Source organism: Eubalaena glacialis, chromosome 1, assembly GCF_028564815.1.
Source record: "Eubalaena glacialis isolate mEubGla1 chromosome 1, mEubGla1.1.hap2.+ XY, whole genome shotgun sequence".
In the NCBI taxonomy this organism is placed as follows: Eukaryota; Metazoa; Chordata; class Mammalia; order Artiodactyla; family Balaenidae; genus Eubalaena; species Eubalaena glacialis.
In genome coordinates, this window is record NC_083716.1 from 6337976 (window position 1) to 6361052 (window position 23077).

The window sequence follows — 23077 nt, forward strand, 5'->3', positions numbered from 1 at the left end:
TACACTGATCTTGAAGTTACTTTTCTTGTTCAAAAGGAAAAAACACCACTTGACATGAAGAGGGGAAGGGCCTCTCTTTTTTATTTTGTTGAAGTATAGTTGATTTACAACGTTAATTTCTGCTGTACAGCAAAATGATTCAGTTATACATATATTCTTTTTCATATTCTTTCCATTGTGGTTTATCATAGTATATTGAATATAGTTCCCTGTGCTATACAGTAGGACCTTGTTGTTTATCCATTCTACATATAATAGTTTCTATCTGCTAACCCCAGACTCCCCCTTCTCTCCCCCACCCTCCCTCCCCCTTGGAAACCACAAGTCTGTTCTCTGTGAGTCTTTTTGGTTTTGTAGATAAGTAAGTTCATTTGTGCCATATTTTAGATGCCACACGTGATATCAGATGATATTTGTCTTTGGCTTACTTCGCTTAGTATGATAATCTGCAGGTCCATCCATGTGGCTGCAAATGGCATTATTTCATACTTTTTTATGGCTGAGTAGTATTCCATTGTGTATATACCACATCTTCTTTATCCATTCCTGTGTTGACAGACATGTAGGTTGCTTTCCATGTCTTGGCTGTTGTGAATAGTGCTGCAATGAACATTGGGGTACATGTATCTTTTCGAATTATGGTTTTCTCCAGATAGATATATGACCAGGAGTGGGATTGCTAGATCATATGGCAACTCTGTTTTTAGTTTTTTAAGGAACCTCCATACTGTTCTCCATGGTGGCTGCACCAATTTACACTCCTGCCAACAGTGTAGGAGGGTTCCCTTTTCTCCACACCCTCTCCAGCATTTGTTTGTAGATTTTTTTTTGGTGATGGCCATTCTGACCGGTGTGAGGTGATACCTCATTGTAGTTTTGATTTACATTTCTCTGATAATTAATGATGTTGAGCATCTTGTCATGTGCTTTTTGGCCATCTGTGTGTCTTTGGAGAAATGTCTGTTTAGATCCTCTGGGGAAGGCTCTCTTTTTAAATGACCTCAAGCAGCGGCCAGTTGCTTATGTCTGCCAGTTGCTGACATCAGTGCGAGCTGGTTTTGGTCTCCTCCTGGAAGGAGAATCCTCTGTGTGTTCATTTCCAAGGGATCCCACAGGTCCAGCTTTGCTCTGGAGCTGCACTAATACAGTAGCTGCTGGGCACACTGTGGCTGGTGGAAGATAAGATATACTGGCAATGCAAATACACGCTGGATTTTTTTTTTTTTTTTTTTATTGGCCACACCTCGCAGCATGCGGGATCTTAGTTCCCCAACCAGGGATCAGCCCCGTGCCCCCTGGAGTGGAAGGACGGAGTCCTAACCACTGGACCACCAGGAAATTCCCCACACTGGATTTTGAAGAGTCAGTACCCCAACATGTCAACTATCTCATTAATAATTCTGTATGTTGGTGACACATTGAAATACTATTACTCTGGATAGAGTGGGTTAAGTGAAACATATGACTAAAGTTAGTTTTATCTATTTTTACTTAAGACTGCTACAAAATTTAAAGTTACACGTGAGGCTCACCTTTGTGGCTTGCACCATTTTTCTGTTGAATGGCACCCTTCTCCCGTGGACGGACGGGAGCAGTAGCTTTGGAAACGGTCATAAACGGCTGAAGATGCTGCAGCTCTCAGCAAGGTCCCTTCTGGGACCTGCAATTCCTGCTGAAAGCAAGAGGGGTCTCCAGCCCCCAGGGCAGGGGGTGGGGTCTGATCCTGGAAGCACATCACAGTGCAAGAAAAGGCATCTCCAACCCGGGCGTCTGTGTCTGCAGAAATCGCTGGCAGGGCCTCCTCTAACTACAGTTTTGTTTTCTCCTCTCTGGTTGCTCTTCCTGCAGACCTGCTTCCAAACAGCCCCATCAAGTGCCCAGAGCCACCCACATCGCCTATGCAAAGTGAGAAGCAAGCCAACACCGTTGTTCAGCAATGAAGACAGAAGTTTGCACTATGTATCTCTCAACTCCAGTTGGAGTTATTTTTTTGTACCAACTTTTAGATTTTTTTTAATGTTTCAAACAAACACCATGATTTGAAGAACTTTGAGCTACTGCCGTCGGTGCTGTGCTGTGCTATGGTGCTCTGTAGACTTTTACTTGCTCAGGTACTTGTAAATTATTAATTTATGCAGAATGCTTGCTACAGCGCAGTGCGCTGTAGTGGGCGTGTTTTTTTTTGTTTTGTTTTGTTTTGTTTTTAAACCATCACTGAGTTTTCCATGGAAGGAAGGCTTTTTGTGCTTTGAATAGTTTAGTGAACTTGAAATATCATGCTTTCTGGGATTCTGGACAGGATGTTTACTTTTTGAAGGAGGCTTTATTGGACAGCAGTTCCCCAGCTACCCCTGGCTGTGGTTATGGTACCAGACGCAGCTCAAGAGACCCCAGGTAGGACCTCGAGTGATTTTTCTGGAACCCCTGCTCTCAGGCCAGAGCCTGGCTTCTGGTCCAGCCTATGCTTGGCTTGCAGGGATAACCTGGGCCCTGTCACAGCTGACAGGCTGGCCCTCCAGGGTTATTATCCCTTGAAGCTCCAGGGTAATAGGGAAGGACCTGGCTTCTGGCCGGGAAGCTTTGGAGAGAACCTGGGTTGCGGAAAGGAATTTTAAGGTGTGGCCACACCAGTATAGAGACTGGAACACGAGGCCAGGCAGAAACTTGAGCTCACCAGCCCTGAGCGCATGTGGAGAGCAGGCAGAGAAGTCGGCTTTATAGAAACACCAAGAACGTCTTTCCCTGGCTGCCCTTCAAGGAGTGCTGGCATCCGCACCTTATTTAGATAGGGAAAGGTGGTGTGTTTCTACAAAGACAGCTACTGCCCAAGCACTGCAAACCTCCATCTCCCTGTACTGTTTGTTTGGAGCTAAACAAATTACCACCTTGTGTTCTTGACTGTAATGATTCTGTGTTCCGACAGATAGATGAGGCTTTCCACAGAGTATAACTAACTATTTTCAGATGTGAACCAGTAACCAGATCTAGTGACTCAATTCTGTAGATAAAAAAATCTCCTTTTACTGCAAGGTTCAACGTATTAAAAATTAGGCAGAATCCCTATGCTTGCAAAAACTACAACCCAATGGAATGCTGTGTTCACTGGGACACGTTATGGTCTGCTATCCTTGTTAGTATATGTTGAACAAAGAACCCTAAGTTACTAGTAAGTTCTCTTATTTTCCCAACTTGGCTGAGGAAATCTTTGAAAGATGTTTTTGGCACAGAGTCTGAATCTGTTTCTTAAGCACTTACCACTTACCTGTTGAGCATCCTAGACATGGGATAAGGAAACAAAGTCCTCATCCTCAGTATTCACGAAATGCAGTCTTGGGCAGTAGCCTCATCAGCCTTCCACTCTTTAGATGTCTGACTGGGGAGCCATTTCCAAAAGGAGATCTTTGAAGATGCTTGTATCTAATGGCATGAAAATGACAAAAGGACTCAGACAAGGTAAAAATGCCATTATGCCTCTGTCTGTCTTCTAGTGGGGTCATATGCGACTGGTTTTCACATTAGAAGGCAATTGACAGCAGTTCCATAATCCACTCTGTTTTATGACAGGGACGTCATCTGGGGTCATTTCAATGGTTTTTCTATGCCTTGAAGCAGAAAGACAAAACGTACCAAGAATCTTGGTTTGCCTTCCAGAAACAAGAGTGCATTTAACTCTCCGCGTGTTCCCACCGTATCCAGGCAACATAGTATTCACGATCATGGATAAACTCAATAAATCCATGTCTCACACACACACAAAAGGGAACTCGGCTCTAATACATTCCAACTCTTATAGCATGCAACTGTTCATTATACATTTATTAATTTCTTAAAACTATAAAGCCATCTTAGAAACTATTACCGCTGATGAGTACATACAGAATTACTATAACTGGTATTATATTTGGTAACTATACTAAGGCCAAAACATATGCTGTTGAAAAGTTTACAGAATTTTTATGGTGCATTATGTGGGTATTGTCTTTGTAGATGCCCAAATCCTCGGATCTGGCGTTGTAGCCCCTTCTCCTAGTGCGAGGAAGAGGATGTGAACTTTTTTTTTTTTTTGTCTGTCTGTCCTTAATTATAGTTCCTATGCTTCTATTTCAGAGAACCAGGAATAGTTTGATATTAAAGGAGATTAATGCTGTGATCTTACATCTCATCATCAATGGCCACTTCGGGGCCACGGCTGATGACACATTCTTATCTCTCTATAGTACTAAGTGCTTCTATAGAGCCATGCAATTTATTTCTGGAAAAGAACCTAGTTAAACCTAATATCCCCTTACGATACACAGATAATATTATTAGAGGAACAATACTTCCAAATGCAATATTTATCAAATGAAGCATATTAAACAATAACTTTCATTTTAATATAACTTAGGAAAGTAACCAATAGCCAGGTTGTTTGGGGGGGGGAGCTATTCCTCCCCCTTTTTATATCCTCATAGATGATAGAAACAAAAGTTAATGCTTATATTTCAATGGCAGTCTATTTTTAATATTTTTTTAATTGTATAGGCATGAAGAATAGAGGTGATGGGGGCTTAGAAGGCCCTCGCTGAGGAAGTCAGCATGCCTCGACGCAGAGCAGGCCCTCAGGGTAGTCACTTTCCTTCCTCCATCTTAATGAGAGTTGTAGGTTATATGACCCCCCACTTGACTGGGAAGTAGATGGCTAATCTTCCAGGCATTCTACTGAAAAGTTTATCGCCTGAAATTTTGTGTCACAGTTTGTTTTCCTGACACATGGAACCAGATGTGTAGCAACCAAGAGAAACAATACATAACATTTTCCATTGTCAAAATATGCATATAGAGATTACACTTCCCAGTGTGAATTTTTCCAGCTTACACATGTGGGATGACATCACAAAAAAAAAACCACAAGAGCAACAAATTAAACTACATGAGAATAAATACTCCTGACTAGTCTCAAAGGGGACAATTTTATGCCTTCTTAACTTTATTAGGAATTCTTAGCCTGAAACCAGAGCCCATCGTTCCGGCAAATCAATACGACACATCAGCGTAACCCCTAAGAGCAGAACATCTCGAGCTCTGCTCTGTGGCGGACCGTTCTTAGGAGCCTGTGATCTCCGTGGTGCTAAACAGAGCCTGGTGCTGGCCCGGCGGGAATTCGCAAGCATCTCCCTGCCATCTCTCCACTGCTGTTTACAAAGCACTCTGAGCCATTGAGACCCCGACACCCAAGAGGGCACGATGCCTGGGCAGCAACCTGACCCCTCGCAGGCTTTCAGCATGAGGCTTATTTCATTTAAAACGTTTGCTCTGGAGGGCTCCCCGAGGTGCGCAGGGAGCAGGAAGCCTAGGGCAGACTCGGTCTGGAGACCCTTCCTCACTGTTAGCAAACTGACCCCAACCAAACACAAGTAACCCAGATAAACATTACACCCGGAAGTCTCCCGGTGCCGATGCTGAACCCCAGGGGTGACTCAGGCTGTGGGTCCCCCGCACGATGGCTGGCTGGCAGCTGCCATCTCTTCTCCTTCCCACAACTCACGAGCAGGCCGTGAACACATCTGGACACGGGCAGCCTAGGCTAATACGTCCCTTGGCCACTCCTTATCACCCAGACACAAGTTCCTTCCCCAGGCCCAACCCAGCACCGAGGCCTCTCCAATCTCTGACAGATCTCTGCGTTTTTAGCTACTTCTGGTCAGCCAAAGTGGTGGCTGCCCCACAAGTCCACCCATCGGACACCCAAAGCCCAGCCCTCTCCAGCACTGCAGCTTGGAGCAGCCCTGCCGGCTCCCCCGCCAGCCTGGAATCCAGCAGCGTCCCTCCCCCAGGAGGGATGCTAAAGACTTCTATCTATCTATCAGAAGGGGGAGTTGGCCATAGAAAATCAGTTCACCTCTAATTACAAAATTCTCTTGACTCACTCTACAGTTCCCATTGACATCTCTTTTAAACCTATCTGAAAACTCTGATAGTCACACCAGTAACAACAAGCTAAGAAAGATTCGTGAGCCCCAGGCTGAGAACCATTTCTGTGCAGTGATGCTTCCAGAAGCCATTTACCTGCACATGAATAAACTGTTTCCCTGCCTTTCTTAAAGAAAACCCCCTCTTTACTTTTGGGACAGCAGTGGTGGCTTAGAATCCAGCCGTTAAGAGCCTGTTCTATATGAGAAAAATTAGGAGAGGAAACACTGCATATAAAATTGTCATAACATTCAATAATGGATTGTGATAGCCATAAGATTTAACACACAAAGGAATTCTCAATGTGATTTGGCTCTTCCAGGTTCAATACTCTGTAACCAACCCTGATGTCTCCACATCATCTCCAAAAAACATGTCCTGTATTCTCCCTGTGATTCTCCTTCCATGAGATAATTTTTTAGTTCTCAATTTAGCACACTGTAAATCCAGGAAAAAAGGATAAATCTCATGTGATCATTTTAGTTTTACAAAGAAGTGGAATGATGTCTATGTTCATGGCCTATGTAAGCAAGTACTTAAGTAGGAAGGACAGTGATAGAAAAAATACATCAAACTAGAAAGAGAAAACCCTCTAAGAGTCCAAGGAGGGCAAGTAGCGTCAGAGTTCATTGCGCTCTCGTACCGTCTATCAGGTCAAGTGGGGAGGTTTTAAGGAAGGTGCACTGTTTGAATGTGTGTGGCACATAAGTATAACTCTGTAAAACTTGGCTACAGGCTATTCAGCACAGTACAAAGTTACAGCTACTAAACCAGTACATTCATTTTTATAGTGCTTCATCCATTTATCATGCTTTGGTTTGCTAATTTTTTTCACATACCTTTTTATGTTACGGTCTGTTACCTTTGTACACATTTCTCATATTGGGGGTCTACAGGTAATACAACCTGCTTTTCCATAGAAAAAAGTCAATGTTACGCATATTATATCCAATAAATGGTATACAGGTTAATATAAAGATGTGTCTCATTCATTACTGAGCATGTTCCCAAAATGGGGGGGAGGGGAACTCTCATGTAGAAAAATGTATCTATATTCGCATTCATTTATAGATGCCTAAGAAACTGAGAAGGATGGTGAGCTGGAGGGTCGGGGGATGCATGCTGCAGTCCACATGAGCCAGTCAGGTGATGGGACAAGGATGGAAGAAGTTGCCTTTATGCCTTTTCACACACACTGTGGGGCGGGGGGGAACCTAATACTTTTTTGAACGATGTGATACATAACCTATCAAGTAAATTTTTAAAACTCACCTTATTTATAGAAGAGAGAGATTCAAAAAGAAAGCAAGCAGGATTAGAAACATTTACATCAGGCATATCCAGAATAAAAATCTAATTGCAATGGGAATGTATTACAAATTTTTTTTTAACTAGCATCCAATTTCATAAAGAACTGCAGTAAATACCGAGAAAAATAGATTTACAGAATGGTAACAAGTGTCCTTATTCTTACCACCCTCTACCCATGACAAACCAAGCAGGCAAAAAATAAGTACATAGACGACCTCATAGTTAATAATGTAGCTCAACTGATTTTATATATATATAAAATAATGCACTAAAAGTAGAAAAACAATCTATGCCCTAGAAATGCAATGACTCTTGAGTCAAAGCTGAATAGCAGATTATCTAGCAAATAGCAAATGAAACCATTTGTGGTAACACACTCTACAGCCATGTTTCTCAGACTCCTTGAATTAGAAGCACTCACCTGGGATGCTTGTGACAATCCATTGCTCACGCCCTTTGCCGAGAGATTCCAATCCAGAGGGAATTCCAATTCAGAAATAAAAAGTATAAATTACTCGGGAAAAATGAAGCTAATAAAAGCATGGGTTGCTTCCTTGGGAAAATTAAAAACACAAGATAAACCACAATCTAATCTTATTAAGGAAAAATATTAAAAAGCAAACACACACAGCACCTGAGCATATAGAACTCAGCAGCCCACTGTAACCCAATGAGATCATCTCAGGAATATAAGGATGGTTCAATATTTTAAAATCTAGTAATCCAAGTCAGCAAATTAATAGCTTGTAGGGAAATAGGCCATATTATGATAACCAGAGATGCTACAAAAGACATTTGATAAAATTCAATATCCATTCCTGAATTTTAAAAAGTCCGAATATAGATAGATAGGTAGAAAGGTAGGTAGATAGATAAAAATTTAAAGTCTGAATAAGACTGGAAACCAAAGGACTTGAGAGGTGCTTCAGTGGAAAATTAAATTCACAGATACAAGCTAGGACCTTACAAGCAGTCATTTTTGGCTAAGTTACACTGCGATGACAAGCCACTCTTAAATTTCAGTGACTTATGACATGAAAGGGCTATTTCTCACTCACATGTCATGTCCATTCTGGGTGAGCTCTGGCTCTTGTCTCAGGACCCTGGGCTGATGGAGCAGCCACCATCCAAATCACGGCTGGTCTTGTGGCAGAGGCAAGAGGGACCTGGGGATTCTTAAAGCTTCCTCTCGGAGGGACAGGAGCCACTTCCACTCACATTTCATTGACCAAAGTCAGCCCCATTATATGGCCAAGGTTGACCTCCACAAGAAGGGGTGTGCCCTCTTCCCATAGGTCATGAATATTATATACAACAGACCAAGGAATGAAGTGGAGGTGAATGTCAACATTGATCATGGTGGGGGAAAAGGAGCCTTGGAACGCCGTGACGATGCTCTGATTTTTAGAGAGATTTTTTAAATCTATTCCAGCAAATCTAAAGGAATAAGCATTTGTACAAAAGGTAAAACGCTAGTGAAATATCTAAGGAGAGGACTGCATATGATCCACAGATCCAGTTCCTAAGGTGGACAGTCTATAAGCTGTATGGAATAAAGCTGAGAATTGCCAACACCAAAAAACTGACGGTGTGTTTTTTCTCTATGCCCTTCCCCCAGAGCTTTGGCACTTTAATAACCTTTTAATTGCTCTTTCCCTGCAGAGACAATTCCAGTCCCGTGCAGACCTCTGTAGCTGGTCTTCTCCTGGGGTCAAGTTAACCAGCTTGTCTCTGGAGACGCGAAATGCATGCGGTCGGCTCGTTCCCCTCTTTGCTGATTTCTAAGTGTGTCTGCCAAATTAAAGCTCCAACACATTTGTGTCTGAGCTCCCAACCAGCAGACCTGTTCATTCCTACTTGTCTTAGAACTGAGTGATCAGTATCAAAACCCTTTCTGCTCTGAGGACTCGATGTAATAATATACTCCTCTTCGGCAAAGTTGTCAACAGGCCAGCAGGCCGGCTCTTTCACTGTCAGGGCCTAAGTGTATGCAAACACGTCCTCAGACAGGTCTGTTCTAAAAGGACTGCTCTAATGGAGCAGAATCGGAGTCTTGAAATATGTATCTTGTGCTTTGATGTGAGGCCAACGGCTGAGCAGAAAACTCTTCACATGGCCTCCTGGGCTTTCAGGAGGAGCGTCTCTCAGGAGGCAGCACCAGCCTGACCACACGGCCTGGAAGGCCTTAGGTTGGGAAGGAAGGACATAATTTAAAACACATGGGAGAAGGAATTTCCACCGGGTCCTGGAGTGGCTCGGAGGACAGCTTGGAGGGCAGGAGCGGGAAGTGGGAGACCCGTGTATGTTTGTGCAGCTCCGGGACATAAATATTTTGCTTCACGTCTAACTCCAAAAGGCCCGAGCACAAGAAAATATCCCCGTTCTGCAGACGCCCGATGATGACACCACCGCCACGCGTACTTAGGTAAAAAGATGTATTTCAAAGTGAGAACAGTTGTATGTTACAAAAGTACTGTGAATCTTCACTAAATAATTAATCAAATGTATAGCCCTCAAAGATGCAGAATTTCGTCTCTCTAGTTCAAGTCCCGTTTTGCTTCGTTTCACTTGGCTTTCGGAGGGAGGTAAGAGGTGCCCCGGTCAGCGAACAGATGACTTCTTCGGCATTTGCTTTTTTTTCACTTCTTCTAATAAGGAGACTACATTCTAGATAAACAAAAAATGGTGCATGTAATCCAAGGTTTGGGTTTTTATGTTTTGTTTTTTTTTTAAGTGCTGCAAAATGAGCCTCAAAGGGCAGAAAGAACATCCCAACCTTTCTGTCAAAAACTCTGGCCATTTCTAGGACACCTTTGCCAAACTGAAAGAGAAAACAAGAAAAATTCTTTTGTATCTATGTTCTCTCCTCCTCGCCAGGAAAAATCATTAGATGGAGATGGAGTTACATACCTCATTTTTCACACTTGCATCTGCCCCTTTGTCAAGAAGTAACTGGACTAATTCTTCATGGTTATTCAGCACGGCCACCTAGAAGACAAACAGTGGGGGTGAGCGGGAGGGGGTGCCTGGTGGGACAGGTCCAGGACACCCACCAGCAGCATGCTCAAGAGTCAGAGCTGTCTGGGGCCGCTGTGGCTTTGCAGGATGGGTGTGTGGACCTCGCTGCACGGCGACGGCAACTGCAAGGGAAAAGGAAAGGAAATCTGCTTTTCTCCATGTAGGATGACCTGACAAGTCCTAGGCCAAACCAGGACAGAGAACAGCACTTCTTTGTTTTTATCCTAAAATGGCCCCAGGGACTGGGGTTGGTAATCCTTCAAGAAAGTTGTCAAAAGACAACAAAAATACTAGAGTGACCCCCCCCACCCCCCAAAAAATGCTATGGTGACATTGCCATATCTTAATTCACAGGCCGATAGGGAATACACACGCAACCAAAACCCCGTGCTCTTATGTGGCTGCACTGGCAAGAATTTCTGCTACAGGGGCAGCTCTGACCTTAACTCCACCTGTCAAGCCAGGCTGCTGTGTGGAGCAAGGCGTACCATGAGAGGGGTCTTCCCGTCTTTGTCTTTCATGTTCACATCCGCGCCTGCGTCAATCAGCAGAGAGGCGACCTTCCGGTTCCCCGAGACCACGGAGACTCTCATGAGCGGGGTCCACCCCGAGCCAGCGTCCGTGGTGTCCACCTGGAGAGCCACAGGGAGAGCGGCTCTTAGCCCACTTTCTTTTCCTGAAAATCACTCATCAGAAACTTATAAAGAAATGTCTACTTGCCCAAATTCCCCCAATTTAGATAGCAGTCTTTCTAGACCTGGTGAGAGTTGATTGGACTGTGCTGATTTCATTCACATTTACACCGTGAGCAGCTGTGTTTGGACCACTTTAGAGGGTGCTGAGGCCCCAGGAGGCCCCTCCCCACCCACTGGCATCTTCATTTACGTTTTGTTCAAATGGAAAAAAGATGGGACAGAAAAATGAAACATAATCACCTTCTCCTTGGCCCCATGTGAGCCCTGCCTTATTTCCTCGTGCCTAACTTTCCTCGTCTGGTTTTTAAAGAGTTTCTGCTGCTTACTTTTAAGTGTCTTTTGTAAGCAGCTTTAAATCCCTTCTGGAACAAGACAGTAATATAAACACCCACCCTGATCCTTACCAATAGGTATTAATTTTAAGCAGGAGAACTACAGCTGGAGTAAATACAAAGCAACCAGATCTCTTACATGAAATCCAGTCTGAAAAGTTAGCCAACCTAATGCCTTGACCAAAATGTAGTTTGCCTGGTAGTAAGATGGGCCATTTCTAATAATCTGCCCGACGTTAAGATCCTTCAATTTCATGCTTTTTAAGACATATTCTAGAATGATAAAATGTAGATACTGCCTCCTCCAATCCCAACGAAGGCCTCATCCACCCAGGAAGAGTGGTTCTGAAGTAGACATATACACACGTGTGCACAGACGGATGCATGGATGCACACACAGGTCTAATTCAGAAGAGTTACTTACAGAAGAATTACTCAGAGCTATCTGCAGCTTTAGTATGAAGCGCCAGACCGGAATAACAAACAAGGAACTGCCAGTAGGGCCTTAGGACCTTGCAGGTGATTTGTGTGTATGAGATTAGCCACTGCAACACCGTTAAGATATGCAGCTCTTCCTCTTGCAAATAACAAATAACCTTTGGGCAGCAAGCTCCATTATATTTAAATAGTAATAAAATAACCACCTCGTACTACAAGGTACTTTATGCATTTTCAATGCACTTCCACACACATTTTCTCTTTTGGTCCTGAGGGTTAAACTGGGGTAGCTATTTTTATTCCTGGTTTACAAAGGTTTAAACCAAATCTCAGAGAAGTCGAATACCTTCCCTGAGGTCAACATGGCTCATTAAATGTAGAAATGGTTCCCCATGCAAATAACTCGCTCTCAGTATAGATCATTCGATTCGAGAAGAGGGTGACAATGCCCCACTTTGCTCCCAGATCCAACCCACTGTCTTCCAAAGCATCGGATCGACCACCTGCCAAGAACAGAGAGGGACTCGCGTTGACATCATCTACCAGCCACCTGCCAGCCACACAGAAATCTTTTGTGGACACATTTATGGAGTTCCAGTGCTACAGAAAGAGATGGAATTCACCCCAAATGAGTGTGTCCATAACTAAAGCCCAGAGTGCCTACACTTCCAAAATTCCAGTATTTAAATGTTGATGGCAGAGACCTGCCCTTCTTTCAGCAAAGGTCAAACTTCATTTTCAGCTACAGACTTTTACTGGGTCCAAAGCATGAGCAGAATTCATCATAAACCAAACAAGAGGAATGTGGCTGTCACTACCACCCAAGGCAGGTGTGGGCCCTTAACCACCAAGGCACGCAGGCTGATCCCTCTGACCTTTTGTGCGTGTCTCTAAAACAAAACAAGAAATGTAATAAAAGGGATTTATCTTGATTGAGGTTCTTCCTTCAAGGGGCCCTCTTCTCAGCCCTCTAAAAGCAGCAGCAGGAACCAGTGAGATCCCACAACTTAAGCCTTGCTTTTGCTCAATCACACTTCAGAGACAAACTAGGACAAATCTACAAACATCTTCCGGGAGACCTAACTCTTCTCCATTCGAGTTTATTTTCCAGGTCATCAGTTTAATTTCTCAGTAGTCTACACCATCTGGCAATCACAATTAGGAGAGAATTTTGTTCATCATTCCTTATTTCCATGCCCTGAAATTTTTATTTAACTTCCTTGAAATCTTGAACTAAAGTTTTCAAAGGTATCAGCAGTTACCCGAATTGAGCTAATTCTATTTGCCCATCTTCAAATATCTGTAGAAGTCCAAACAACTCTACTTCTATTTGCCAAGTAGAATTTGTGCTTTCTGATGACATGAAACCAGAAGCAAACCAAAATGCCTGCTTCAAAGCAAAGACACGAGAGCTGGAATGCTCTCTTCTTGATATAGTGTTTGCTCTTTGGAAGTTTTTTTTAATGACTGATCTTTAAAGCAAACCAAGAATAAAAATAATCTAATTCTAAAAGCAATAAGCAGCACTATGGCTGTAAGAGTTCTGAACATCTTGGTGCATCCAGCACCTATGACAGTATCTGGTGTGTTGTAGAGGCACCATCAAGCTTTATTGGCATAGGGAATGAACAAAGGAATAAACAAAGTAGAAGAAGCATCAGGTCCAGCTCTGGATTCAGCACTGTTTCTTCTTCCCCCACACGAGATGAACCTCCATGACAATCTGAAGCCTCACTATCATAACAATTCTATAATGATCTTTTTTTTCCAAAGCTTCAGGAACTTTCTTGCTCATAAGTCAGAGAACTTTCTCCAGCATTTCTAGGTTCAACTAATCAAAAGACATCCACATAAGGCCCTGCTTGTCCTGAACCCTATGGAACAGCATTTAGGTTCTTAACTCTACGTGTGTAGTTAACAAGGACAATCCGTACCTCACAGCCGTCCTTTATCATCCACTCAATCACATTGCAGTGGCCTCCATCTGCAGCCCAGTGCAGAGCTGTACAGCCTCCTAGGTCTCTAGTGTCCCAAGAAGCACCATGTCTTCGGAGGTATTTCACAACATCTAGGTGTCCTGCGTAGCACGCAAGCATTAGACTGCAACACACAGCAGAAGAAGCATTTGGCTATTAGTGCGGTCTCCACACTCAGGTCTACATTTACCCTCCCTGGCTTAAACCTGAGAGAGAAATCTTAATTTGGGTGGAAAAGCCATGAAAATTATTCACATAAAATGTCTATCAACTGATAAATAGACACATTGTGGTATATCCATACAGTGGAATATAATTTGGCCATAGAAAGGAAATGAAGTACTGATATATGCTACAATGCAGATGAACCTTAAAACATTACGCTAAATAAAAGCAGCCAGACACAAAAGGCCACATAGTATGATTTCATTTATATGAAATGTCCAGAATAGACAAATCCAGAGAGACAGAACTAGCAGGTTAGTGGTCGCTGAAGCTGGAAGGAGGAGATGGTAAGTGACTGCTAATGAATATAGGGCTTCTTTCTGTGTTGATGAAAATCCTCTGGATTTATATAGTGATGGTGGTTACACAACTTTGTTCATATATTTTTTTTTCACACACACACAGTATTTTATTTTTACAAGAGATAAATAGACTGTTCATATATTTTTAAATGCTGAATTGTACATTGTAGCAGAATGAATTTTAGGGTATGTGAATTATACCTCCAAAAAATGAATAATCACTGTAATTGAGTAAAATGTTGGGATTTAAAAACATCTACCAGTCCATGATGATATTCAAAAAAGAAAAAGAAAAAGATCTCATTGGACACTATTAGAGATAACTATTAAACCAATTCCTTACTCTAAATATTGGTACTTAAATAAACATTTATGTTGTCTTTATAGAATGCAATGTAGTCCATCCCCAGTTGATGAGGGAAAGCTTTTGTTAACAGAAGACTACACAGCTGATAAATATAGGAGGAATCATGGAATTAGAAAATCACTTTTTGGCAAGTCCCAATTAAATAATTGATTCAGGCAAGGATCATAGTAGATGCTAAAATTTTTGGATGAAAGTTTAATGGAGAACAGGATATTCACACTGTACTGAATTTCTAACCCATAGATTATTTTCTAATTGCAATGGGAAGCTATATCTTTACAAAGGAAAGATTTAGCTGTTACACCCTCACCAAAGTATCAAAACTAGAATCACCAACTGTGGGGCAACCTGCATCACAGGCCTGACAGAGGCAAACTGAAGTCACAACACCAGCTCTGAAGTGCTCTTGCTAAAAATGTTAACCTGAATCCAATCAAGCCTTTAAACCTAATCTTAACTTTATTGGAAATAATGAACAAGGCAAATGCCTCCTTCACACCTAGGAGACAACTGAGCAGATCAAGAACATAGGGCATCCTCTAAGATAATTGATCCCGTCTCCTCAAAAGTCATTGCTATAAGAAAAAATTTTAAAAATAAAAAAAGAGACAGAGGACCAGTTACACACACACACAGGTTTTCACCTTCAGTCTACTGATGGGAAGTATTATATTAAGAAATTTCCTAATCTAGACATCCTTACCCTCCTGCATGATCCCTTAGCTAGGATGGAAGAGATACATAAATGTCTTCACGTAAAGATGTACAAATAGCATTCTTTCTATCAGATTTTATCAATAAGGCTATCCTCTGTAGCTTTCCAGCTTCCTCTCTGCTGTGGAAAAGTTCAAGGTTATTATCAGTACCTAGAAAATCTGAACAAGCTCATTGGTAGAACAGACAAACCACAGAACCTATTTTGGAGGTGATCTTTTAATAAATTTTCTAATTTCTTGTATGGATACTGGTTATTTTGGATGTTCTACTTCTTGAGTTGATTTTGACGGTTTAAATTTTCTCTAAAAAAGTACCCATTTCAATGATTTGATCAAATCTATTTTAGATGCAAATGTACCACTTTCTTTTCATGCTTAAATTTGCTCTATACTGTTATGAATCCTTTCAGATTTCTAATTTTTTCTTTCCTCTGAGATTTACAAAATTGGTCCATTTTATTGTGTAGCTTTTGTTTAAGAGGTAGCTCTTACATTTCTCAACAATCTTTTATAATCAATTTCTACTTTTTAAAAATTCTTCTCTTTCATACCTCTCAAGTTTTTCTTTCTCCTTTTTAAAATGGCACTATTATTTTTTCAAACTTCTTGAATTGATGGCTTAGTTCCAAAAATACCTAAGAGTTATTTGAAAAACTACTGTTTAAACTTATAAGTGATTTTTTCAATGTTACTAAAATCTATTGCTGCACTATGTCCAGAGAGTGTGGTAGGTAGGCTTTCTGATTTTAGAAATTGATGTTCTCTTTGTGGCCTACCGTATTTGATCAGTGTTTTGTAGCTACTCCTTACATACTAGTTTGCAGTGCATAAACCTTTCATCGGCATACATCACGTGACTATAAGCTCCTTGAGCAAAGGCTTTGCATTTTATTCACTGTTCTACCCAAGTGCCAAGCACAGAGCCTGGCATGTGGTAGTCATTCAATAAATATTGGTTGATTTGAATTAATTAATTAAACTTAATTACTAGATTAGTGATTATTTTTATGTCTTTCTAAAACATTCTCTCATCGTTGTAAGAACAAGTTTCCAAGTATCATGTTCTTTCCACAAACTTCTCCTGCAAGGCATTCAGCCCTTTCACCTCAGGGAAGTAATTGGGTTGTATCTTTGTGAATGCCTTTTGCTTCCTTGGAAACACCTAAGACTTCTATTTAACAGAGTCAGGCGAAATGCAATGAGAACACTTAGGGAGGTACAAAGTGTCACAGGCACTTACAACCAAATGCCCAGCACACGGCTGGAGAAAACTGCTTCAATAACTATCACTTACTGAGCGCTTAATGTCTGCTGGGCTCAAGCTAGGGAAGGCAGACGCATTATAATGGATATCCCCCACAATACGCTGTTGAATGGAAGAATAAGTGGACAAGTGAATAAGCCAGTTTTTTTTTTTTTAAACATCTTTATTGGAGTATAATTGCTTTACAATGGTGTGTTAGTTTCTGCTTATAACAAAGTGAATCAGTTATACATGTACATAAGTTCCCATATCTCTTGCCTCTTGCGTCTCCCTCCCTCCCACCCTCCCTATCCCACCCCTCTAGGTGGTCACAAAGCACAGAGCTGATCTCCCTGTGCTATGCGGCTGCTTCCCACTAGCTATCTATTTTACATTTGGTAGTGTATATATGTCCATGCCACTCTCTCACCCTGTCACATCTTACCCCTCCCCCTCCCCATATCCTCAAGTCCATTCTCTAGTAGGTCTGTGTCTTTATTCCTGTCTTGCCACTAGGTTCTTCATGACCTTTTTTTTTTTCCTTAGATTCCATATATATGTGTTAGCATACTGTATTTGTTTTTCTCTTTCTGACTTACTTCACTCTGTATGACAGACTCTAACTCCATCCACCTCATTACAAATACCTCCATTTCATTTCTTTTTATGGCTGAGTAATATTCCATTGTATATATGTGCCACATCTTCTTTATCCATTCATCCGATGATGGACACTTAGGTTGCTTCCATGTCCTGGCTATTGTAAATAGAGCTGCAATGAACATTTTGGTACATGACTCTTTTTGAATTATGGTTTTCTCAGGGTATATGCCCAGTAGTGGGATTGCTGGGTCGTATGGTAGTTCTATTTTTAGTTTTTTAAGGAACTTCCATACTGTTCTCTATAGTGGCTGTATCAGTTTACATTCCCACCAACAGTGCAAGAGTGTTCCCTTTTCTCCACACCCTCTCCAGCATTTATTGTTTCTAGATTTTTTGATGATGGCCATTCTGACCAGTGTGAGATGATATCTCACTGTAGTTTTGATTTGCATTTCTCTAATGATTAATGATGTTGAGCATTCTTTCATGTGTCTGTTGGCAATCTGTATATCTTCTTTGGAGAAATGTCTATTTAGGTCTTCTGCCCATTTTTGGATTGGGTTGTTTGTTTTTTTGTTATTGAGCTGCATGAGCTGCTTGTAAATCTTGGAGATTAATCCTTTGTCAGTTGCTTCATTTGCAAATATTTTCTCCCATTCTGAGGGTTGTCTTTTGGTCTTGTTTATGGTTTCCTTTGCTGTGCAAAAGCTTTTAAGTTTCATTAGGTCCCATTTGTTTATTTGTGTTTTTATTTCCATTTCTCTAGGAGGTGGGTCAAAAAGGATCTTGCTGTGATTTATGTCATAGAGTGTTCTGCCTATGTTTTCCTCTAAGAGTTTGATCGTGTCTGGCCTTACACTTAGGTCCTTAATCCATTTTGAGTTTATTTTTGCGTATGGTGTCAGGGAGTGTTCTAATTTCATACTTTTACATGTACCTGTCCAATTTTCCCAGCACCACTTATTGAAGAGGTTGTCTTTTCTCCACTGTATATGCTTGCCTCCTTTATCAAAGATAAGGTGACCGTATGTGCGTGGGTTTATCTCTGGGCTTTCTATCCTGTTCCATTGATCTATATTTCTGTTTTTGTGCCAGTACCAAACTGTCCTGATTACTGTAGCTTTGTAATATAGTCTGAAGTCAGGGAGCCTGATTCCTCCAGCTCCATTTTTCGTTCTCAAGATTGCTTTGGCTATTCCAAATCGGAAAAGAAGTAAAGCTGTCACTGTTTGCAGATGACATGATACTATACATAGAGAATCCTAAAGATGCTACCAGAAAACTACTAGAGCTAATCAATGAATTTGGTAAAGTAGCAGGATACAAAATTAATGCACAGAAATCTCTTGCATTCCTATACACTAATGATGAAAAATCTGAACGTGAAATTAAGAAAACACTCCCGTTTACCATTGCAACAAAAAGAATAAAATATCTATGAATAAACCTACCTAAGGAGACAAAAGACCTGTATGCAGAAAATTATAAGACACTGATGAAAGAAATTAAAGATGATACAAATAGATGGAGAGATATACCATGTTCTTGGATTGGAAGAATCAACACTGTGAAAATGACTCTACTACCCAAAGCAATCTACAGATTCAATGCAATCCCTATCAAACTACCACTGGCATTTTTCACAGAACTAGAACAAAAAATTTCACAATTTGTATGGAAACACAAAAGACCCCGAATAAGCCAGTTTTTGAGTTGCCATCGTTCCTTTGAGACCTATCACCTCTCAGTACTGTCAAAAGAAACAAGAAAATATTTGGGTAAATCAAAACCCCAAGCCTATTAACACAAGTATGGGAACAGTTTAGGGCATGTTTCATACCTACCTGTCCTTGCCACTTCCATTCTGCAGATTCACATCTGTGCCGTTAGAAACGAGGATTTTCACAAGCCTAAACAAGACAAATTTCAGAGCCTCTGGATAAGCAGCTTTGATGAATAGGAACCCACAATAACCCAGTAAAAATGAACGACTCTATATTTAAGACCTGTCCTGGCAACTCTCTCTTCTCCATCTTCAGAGGCAGCTGGCTTTAAAGACAGGGCATTACTAAACCAAGAAACTGCCTCTCCACACCAAAAAAAACAAAAAACAAAAAAACAGGTTTTTACCCTTTACGTGAATTATTCATTGAAAACAAAAAACTATACCACATGAAACAAATTAGACCATGAAACTAACTCACTCTCACTTTAATGACCATTGGAAACACATTTTCAAATGGTAGAATCTAATGAAAATCCAGTTCTATTTCTTTAAAAATGGCATTTTAGTTAAAATATAAATGTTAGAAAAAATAAGCTCTTAGTATTTATGCTTAAATACTCCTCTCCGTGAGGAGTAGAGAAAATAGATTGTGTCAGTGGAAATTATATCTGAGCAGCCTATCAGGGAAATTTGTTTTCTAGAATGAATATCCCTCCCCTTTCTTTTTTTTTAAAAAATTCACATTCCAATAACCAGTTTTCCCAGGACATATAAAATACCTTGCAAAATGTAATTTAAATGGCTACCTCTCTTCCTTATCACGTGATTATACGTTTTTATACCCTCTCCTGCATGTTGTGTGACCTTATGATAAAAGCAGCTGAGTTTCTGTTCAGCCCCTACATGGCTCAGTTTTGGAAAGAGAACTGAAGCCGGGTTCCCCCCCATGGCCCTTCCCCTCCCGTCCCCATCCTGAGAGGAGCCTTTGGGAGGAGCGAGGGGCTCAACCCCTCCCCCCTAAGGGATGAAGAGGGAAGCGCCATACCTGCTGTATCCTCTCTGGGCAGCAACCATCAGAGCAGTAAAGCCAAACTTATTGGGAACATCAACCTTCACGTTGCTTGGGGGAAACACAGAGGGGAAAAAAAGAGATGAACGTGCCCACACGGCTCCCTGTGGATTCACAGCTGACTTCTCTTTCAGGGCACGGGTGGTTAAAATGGTTCATTTTCCTGAAAATTCCAGTTCCTTCTGCGCCATTAAGTTTTTGTTGTCTTAGACTGCCCTGCCTAATATTTTAAAGGATTCAAATTCACAAGGAAAGAAGAGGAAATTGCTGTAATTTCACTTAAAGTAGGCATTTCCTTCAATTCAGAGCCATTACGTAATCTGCTAAAATCCTCTATGACGAGCACGGCCCCTCTAAACTAGCAGGGGACACCGTGGCTTCACTGCAGGCTCTCAGCTCCACCCAACACGAGCCTGGTCCCCATCGCACCCACTGGGCACAAAGCACTGCTGCTCAAAGAAGAAAGTCCAGCTCTTAAATAGCAGCTTAGAAGCTGTGGCGTTTTTCGGGACCCTTCTCCCACTTACAGAGCCTCAATTCACACATGACTTGTCTTCTAAGGCACTCAAAACTATCAATCCAAAAACGATCTAGATAACGTTGTCCTGTTTTCATCTGGGAGACAGCTTCAAGTATCTCATTGGCGGCAACTGTATTCAACATTTCCCCTCTAGGGTTTTATCAGCCTTTTGAGTTAGAAACAGCTGATTTAGTGATTCCTTAATTTCATCAGGAATTAGACGTGGGTGGGCATTTAGGGGCAAAATTTGCCTAAATGCTACGGCATATAAGCAAGAGTCATAAGTTATTTCTGGGAAGAATATATGACACCCAGACTCGTCATGTCTGTTTTCAATGTTCATTAAATAATGACAAAATATCCCATTTACATGGGGCTGTGTCTACAGTCATCTTTATGAGCCGTGCTGCACTCACACCAGTCACCTGAGATCAATTTTGGAGCCAAAGCCGTGGGGAATTTTAGGAAAATAAAGTTAAGCTGCATGAACGCATTTCTAAACACTTGCTGGGCATTTAAAAAAAATTTTAAGTTTTTAAAAGGCAGAGCTCTCTCACCCTCCTTGTAGTATTCGAAGCAGCAAATCTTCATCGTTCACGTTGACAGCTCTGTGCAAGTGTTCGCTACTTACGGGTTCTCCTGAAGAAAGCAGATGGAAAGCAGTCATCCAAAATATAATGAGAGAAGGTTCATTCCAGCTCTGTTCCTCCTGCGGCCTCGAGTGGAAGTTCATGTTCACCTTCAAGAAGGCACTTGGCAATTCCGCTGAGTATCTCTTACATGACATACTCTCCACTCCTCCTTTTACTGAAAATAGACCTTGTTTTCACATATTACGAGAAGAACATTTAGATTGTCCTAAAGGCTTGGGACATTTTCAAGTTATAAAAGTACCGCTGTGTGGATGTTATTTTGATATTTGAAAATAATCCTTTCAGATTTCATAAGACATAATAAATGTCTCTTACGAGCAAGGGAAAGCTCCACCGTTGTCACGCTGTGCTGGTTTTGTTTGCCAAGGAATCACTAAACTATGTGAACAACAAACGAAACAAGACAGATTGCTTTAACATTGGAAATCCACAATTTCAGTCCTTCCCGGGAACATAACATTCACACTGGCCTTGCCTCCTGTGAGCTTGTGGAGGCAGAAGGGCTCATACCCAGAGAGGTGGAACACTGTGAGAAAGCCTGATTGCGGGAGCGAGCCTGCCAAGTGGCGAAGAGCAGGCGAGGGATTCTGAGAAACAGTAAAGGAACAATGGGAAGAGGGGCAGCCCTTCGTGCATTGACTCCTCGTGGAAGAGGGTGGGGCAGAAGTCCAAAAATGAGAAGTGTGCGAGCTCAGGACCAAGTGAAAGCAGCCCGTCCATCAGGATGTTTGTTTCATGGCTTCATTTGGTTCACCTCCCATGACGTTCTGACTTTTTTGACGATTAGGATTAAGTTTAAATGAAATAATACAAGTGAAGTGCTAGACGAGCACCTGCAGATCGTAAGTATCTGTTGTCAAGGTGATAGTAACAGAGTGGCAGCTGCCCTGGTCCCGGGCAGCCCACCTTTCTCTCCTGCCTGGTGCCCAGCCCCCTCCCACACTTAGCACCCTACCAGCCTTCACAGGCATTGAGCTGATAATCCCTGGCTTCAGCCCTCTCAAAAGGGCTCATTCATTTATTCAACAAATTTGTTTCGTTTTTTGTTGGTGGTGGGGTTTTTTGGCCGCACCATGTGGGATCTTAATTGCCCGACCAGGGATCAAACCCGTGCCCCCCAGCAAATGTTCATGTATACCTTACATGCCTAGTCTTGACACCGGGAGCCCCAGAGAGAATGAGACACACATGTCCCTCTCTTGCCCTTCACACTGCAGGGCCCACTTTCAGCTGTTACTATTCTCAACCCTGAGAGAAAACATCACCCCTCCACCCTATCCTCCCACCGCACCCCAGACTACCCCCTGGGGCTCACCCCACCCATTAACCTCCCTCTTACAGTCTGGCCCGCAGAGGTCCCCGGCCATCGCAGCCAGCTGGGAAGTAAAATTCCTAGCCTTGCTCCTCATGGTGGAAAAACTCTGGGACGTCAGTTCCCAGGCACAGGAGCCGATTTTCTCCTGGTTTCCTTGGAGGATTTTCCGCTGGACAAAGTACAAGCCGGGAAACAGTGGGGCAGAAGAATGAAGGGATCCCTGTCAGAGTGACCTTTAGCTGATACCCTTTTCTTCTGTTCTGGTAAAAATAAATTCAAGCCAAGTTAAAATTGTTTTGAAATAACAATTTTGTCTGCTTGAGCTTGCCAATCTCCTCAAGATGTCTTAGCTATATTATACTTCCTTTTCATCATTCCACACATAGTTTTAGACCAAAAGCCTCTAAATAAATGTATCATGATAACCCACCAGAGGACAAGGCCCACGGCAGTCCCTGGCCTTCTGAGGGAGGTCATGTCTTTCACGAGGGGCTATGGGAGGGGGCTGAGTTTTGCCCCCTGGAGGACATTTGGTAAAGTCTAGTGACATTTTTGGTTGTCACAACTTAAGGACTGGTACTACTGGCATCTAGTGGCTGGAGGCCAGGGATACCTC

The 23077-nt window shown here is 42.0% G+C and overlaps 2 protein-coding genes and 1 long non-coding RNA gene across 3 annotated transcripts in view; 1 reads left to right on the plus strand and 2 right to left on the minus strand.

The window, feature by feature from the left end:
* Window positions 1–6887, plus strand: part of ADAM12 (ADAM metallopeptidase domain 12) — a 390595-nt gene extending 383708 nt beyond the window's left edge. The window contains exon 23 of the mRNA XM_061183918.1: window positions 1849–6887. Within this exon, the coding sequence (XP_061039901.1) occupies window positions 1849–1909 (61 nt within the window). The 3' untranslated portion in view covers window positions 1910–6887. The remainder of the gene's footprint in view (window positions 1–1848) is intronic.
* Window positions 877–3413, minus strand: LOC133087191 (uncharacterized). Its single transcript, XR_009700386.1, has 3 exons — window positions 3263–3413; window positions 1533–1896; window positions 877–1169 (listed from the first exon to the last, which is right to left on the minus strand). It is a non-coding gene; the product is annotated as an uncharacterized LOC133087191 (long non-coding RNA).
* Window positions 6888–9780: 2893 nt separating the features above from the next.
* Window positions 9781–23077, minus strand: part of FANK1 (fibronectin type III and ankyrin repeat domains 1) — a 134707-nt gene continuing 121410 nt past the window's right edge. Inside the window, exons 4-11 of the mRNA XM_061184497.1 lie at window positions 21051–21132; window positions 19950–20024; window positions 19023–19088; window positions 13681–13846; window positions 10770–10913; window positions 10174–10251; window positions 10040–10084; window positions 9781–9930 (exon numbers count right to left, since the gene is read on the minus strand). Of these exons, the coding sequence (XP_061040480.1) occupies window positions 9865–9930; window positions 10040–10084; window positions 10174–10251; window positions 10770–10913; window positions 13681–13846; window positions 19023–19088; window positions 19950–20024; window positions 21051–21132 (722 nt within the window). The 3' untranslated portion in view covers window positions 9781–9864. The remainder of the gene's footprint in view (window positions 9931–10039; window positions 10085–10173; window positions 10252–10769; window positions 10914–13680; window positions 13847–19022; window positions 19089–19949; window positions 20025–21050; window positions 21133–23077) is intronic.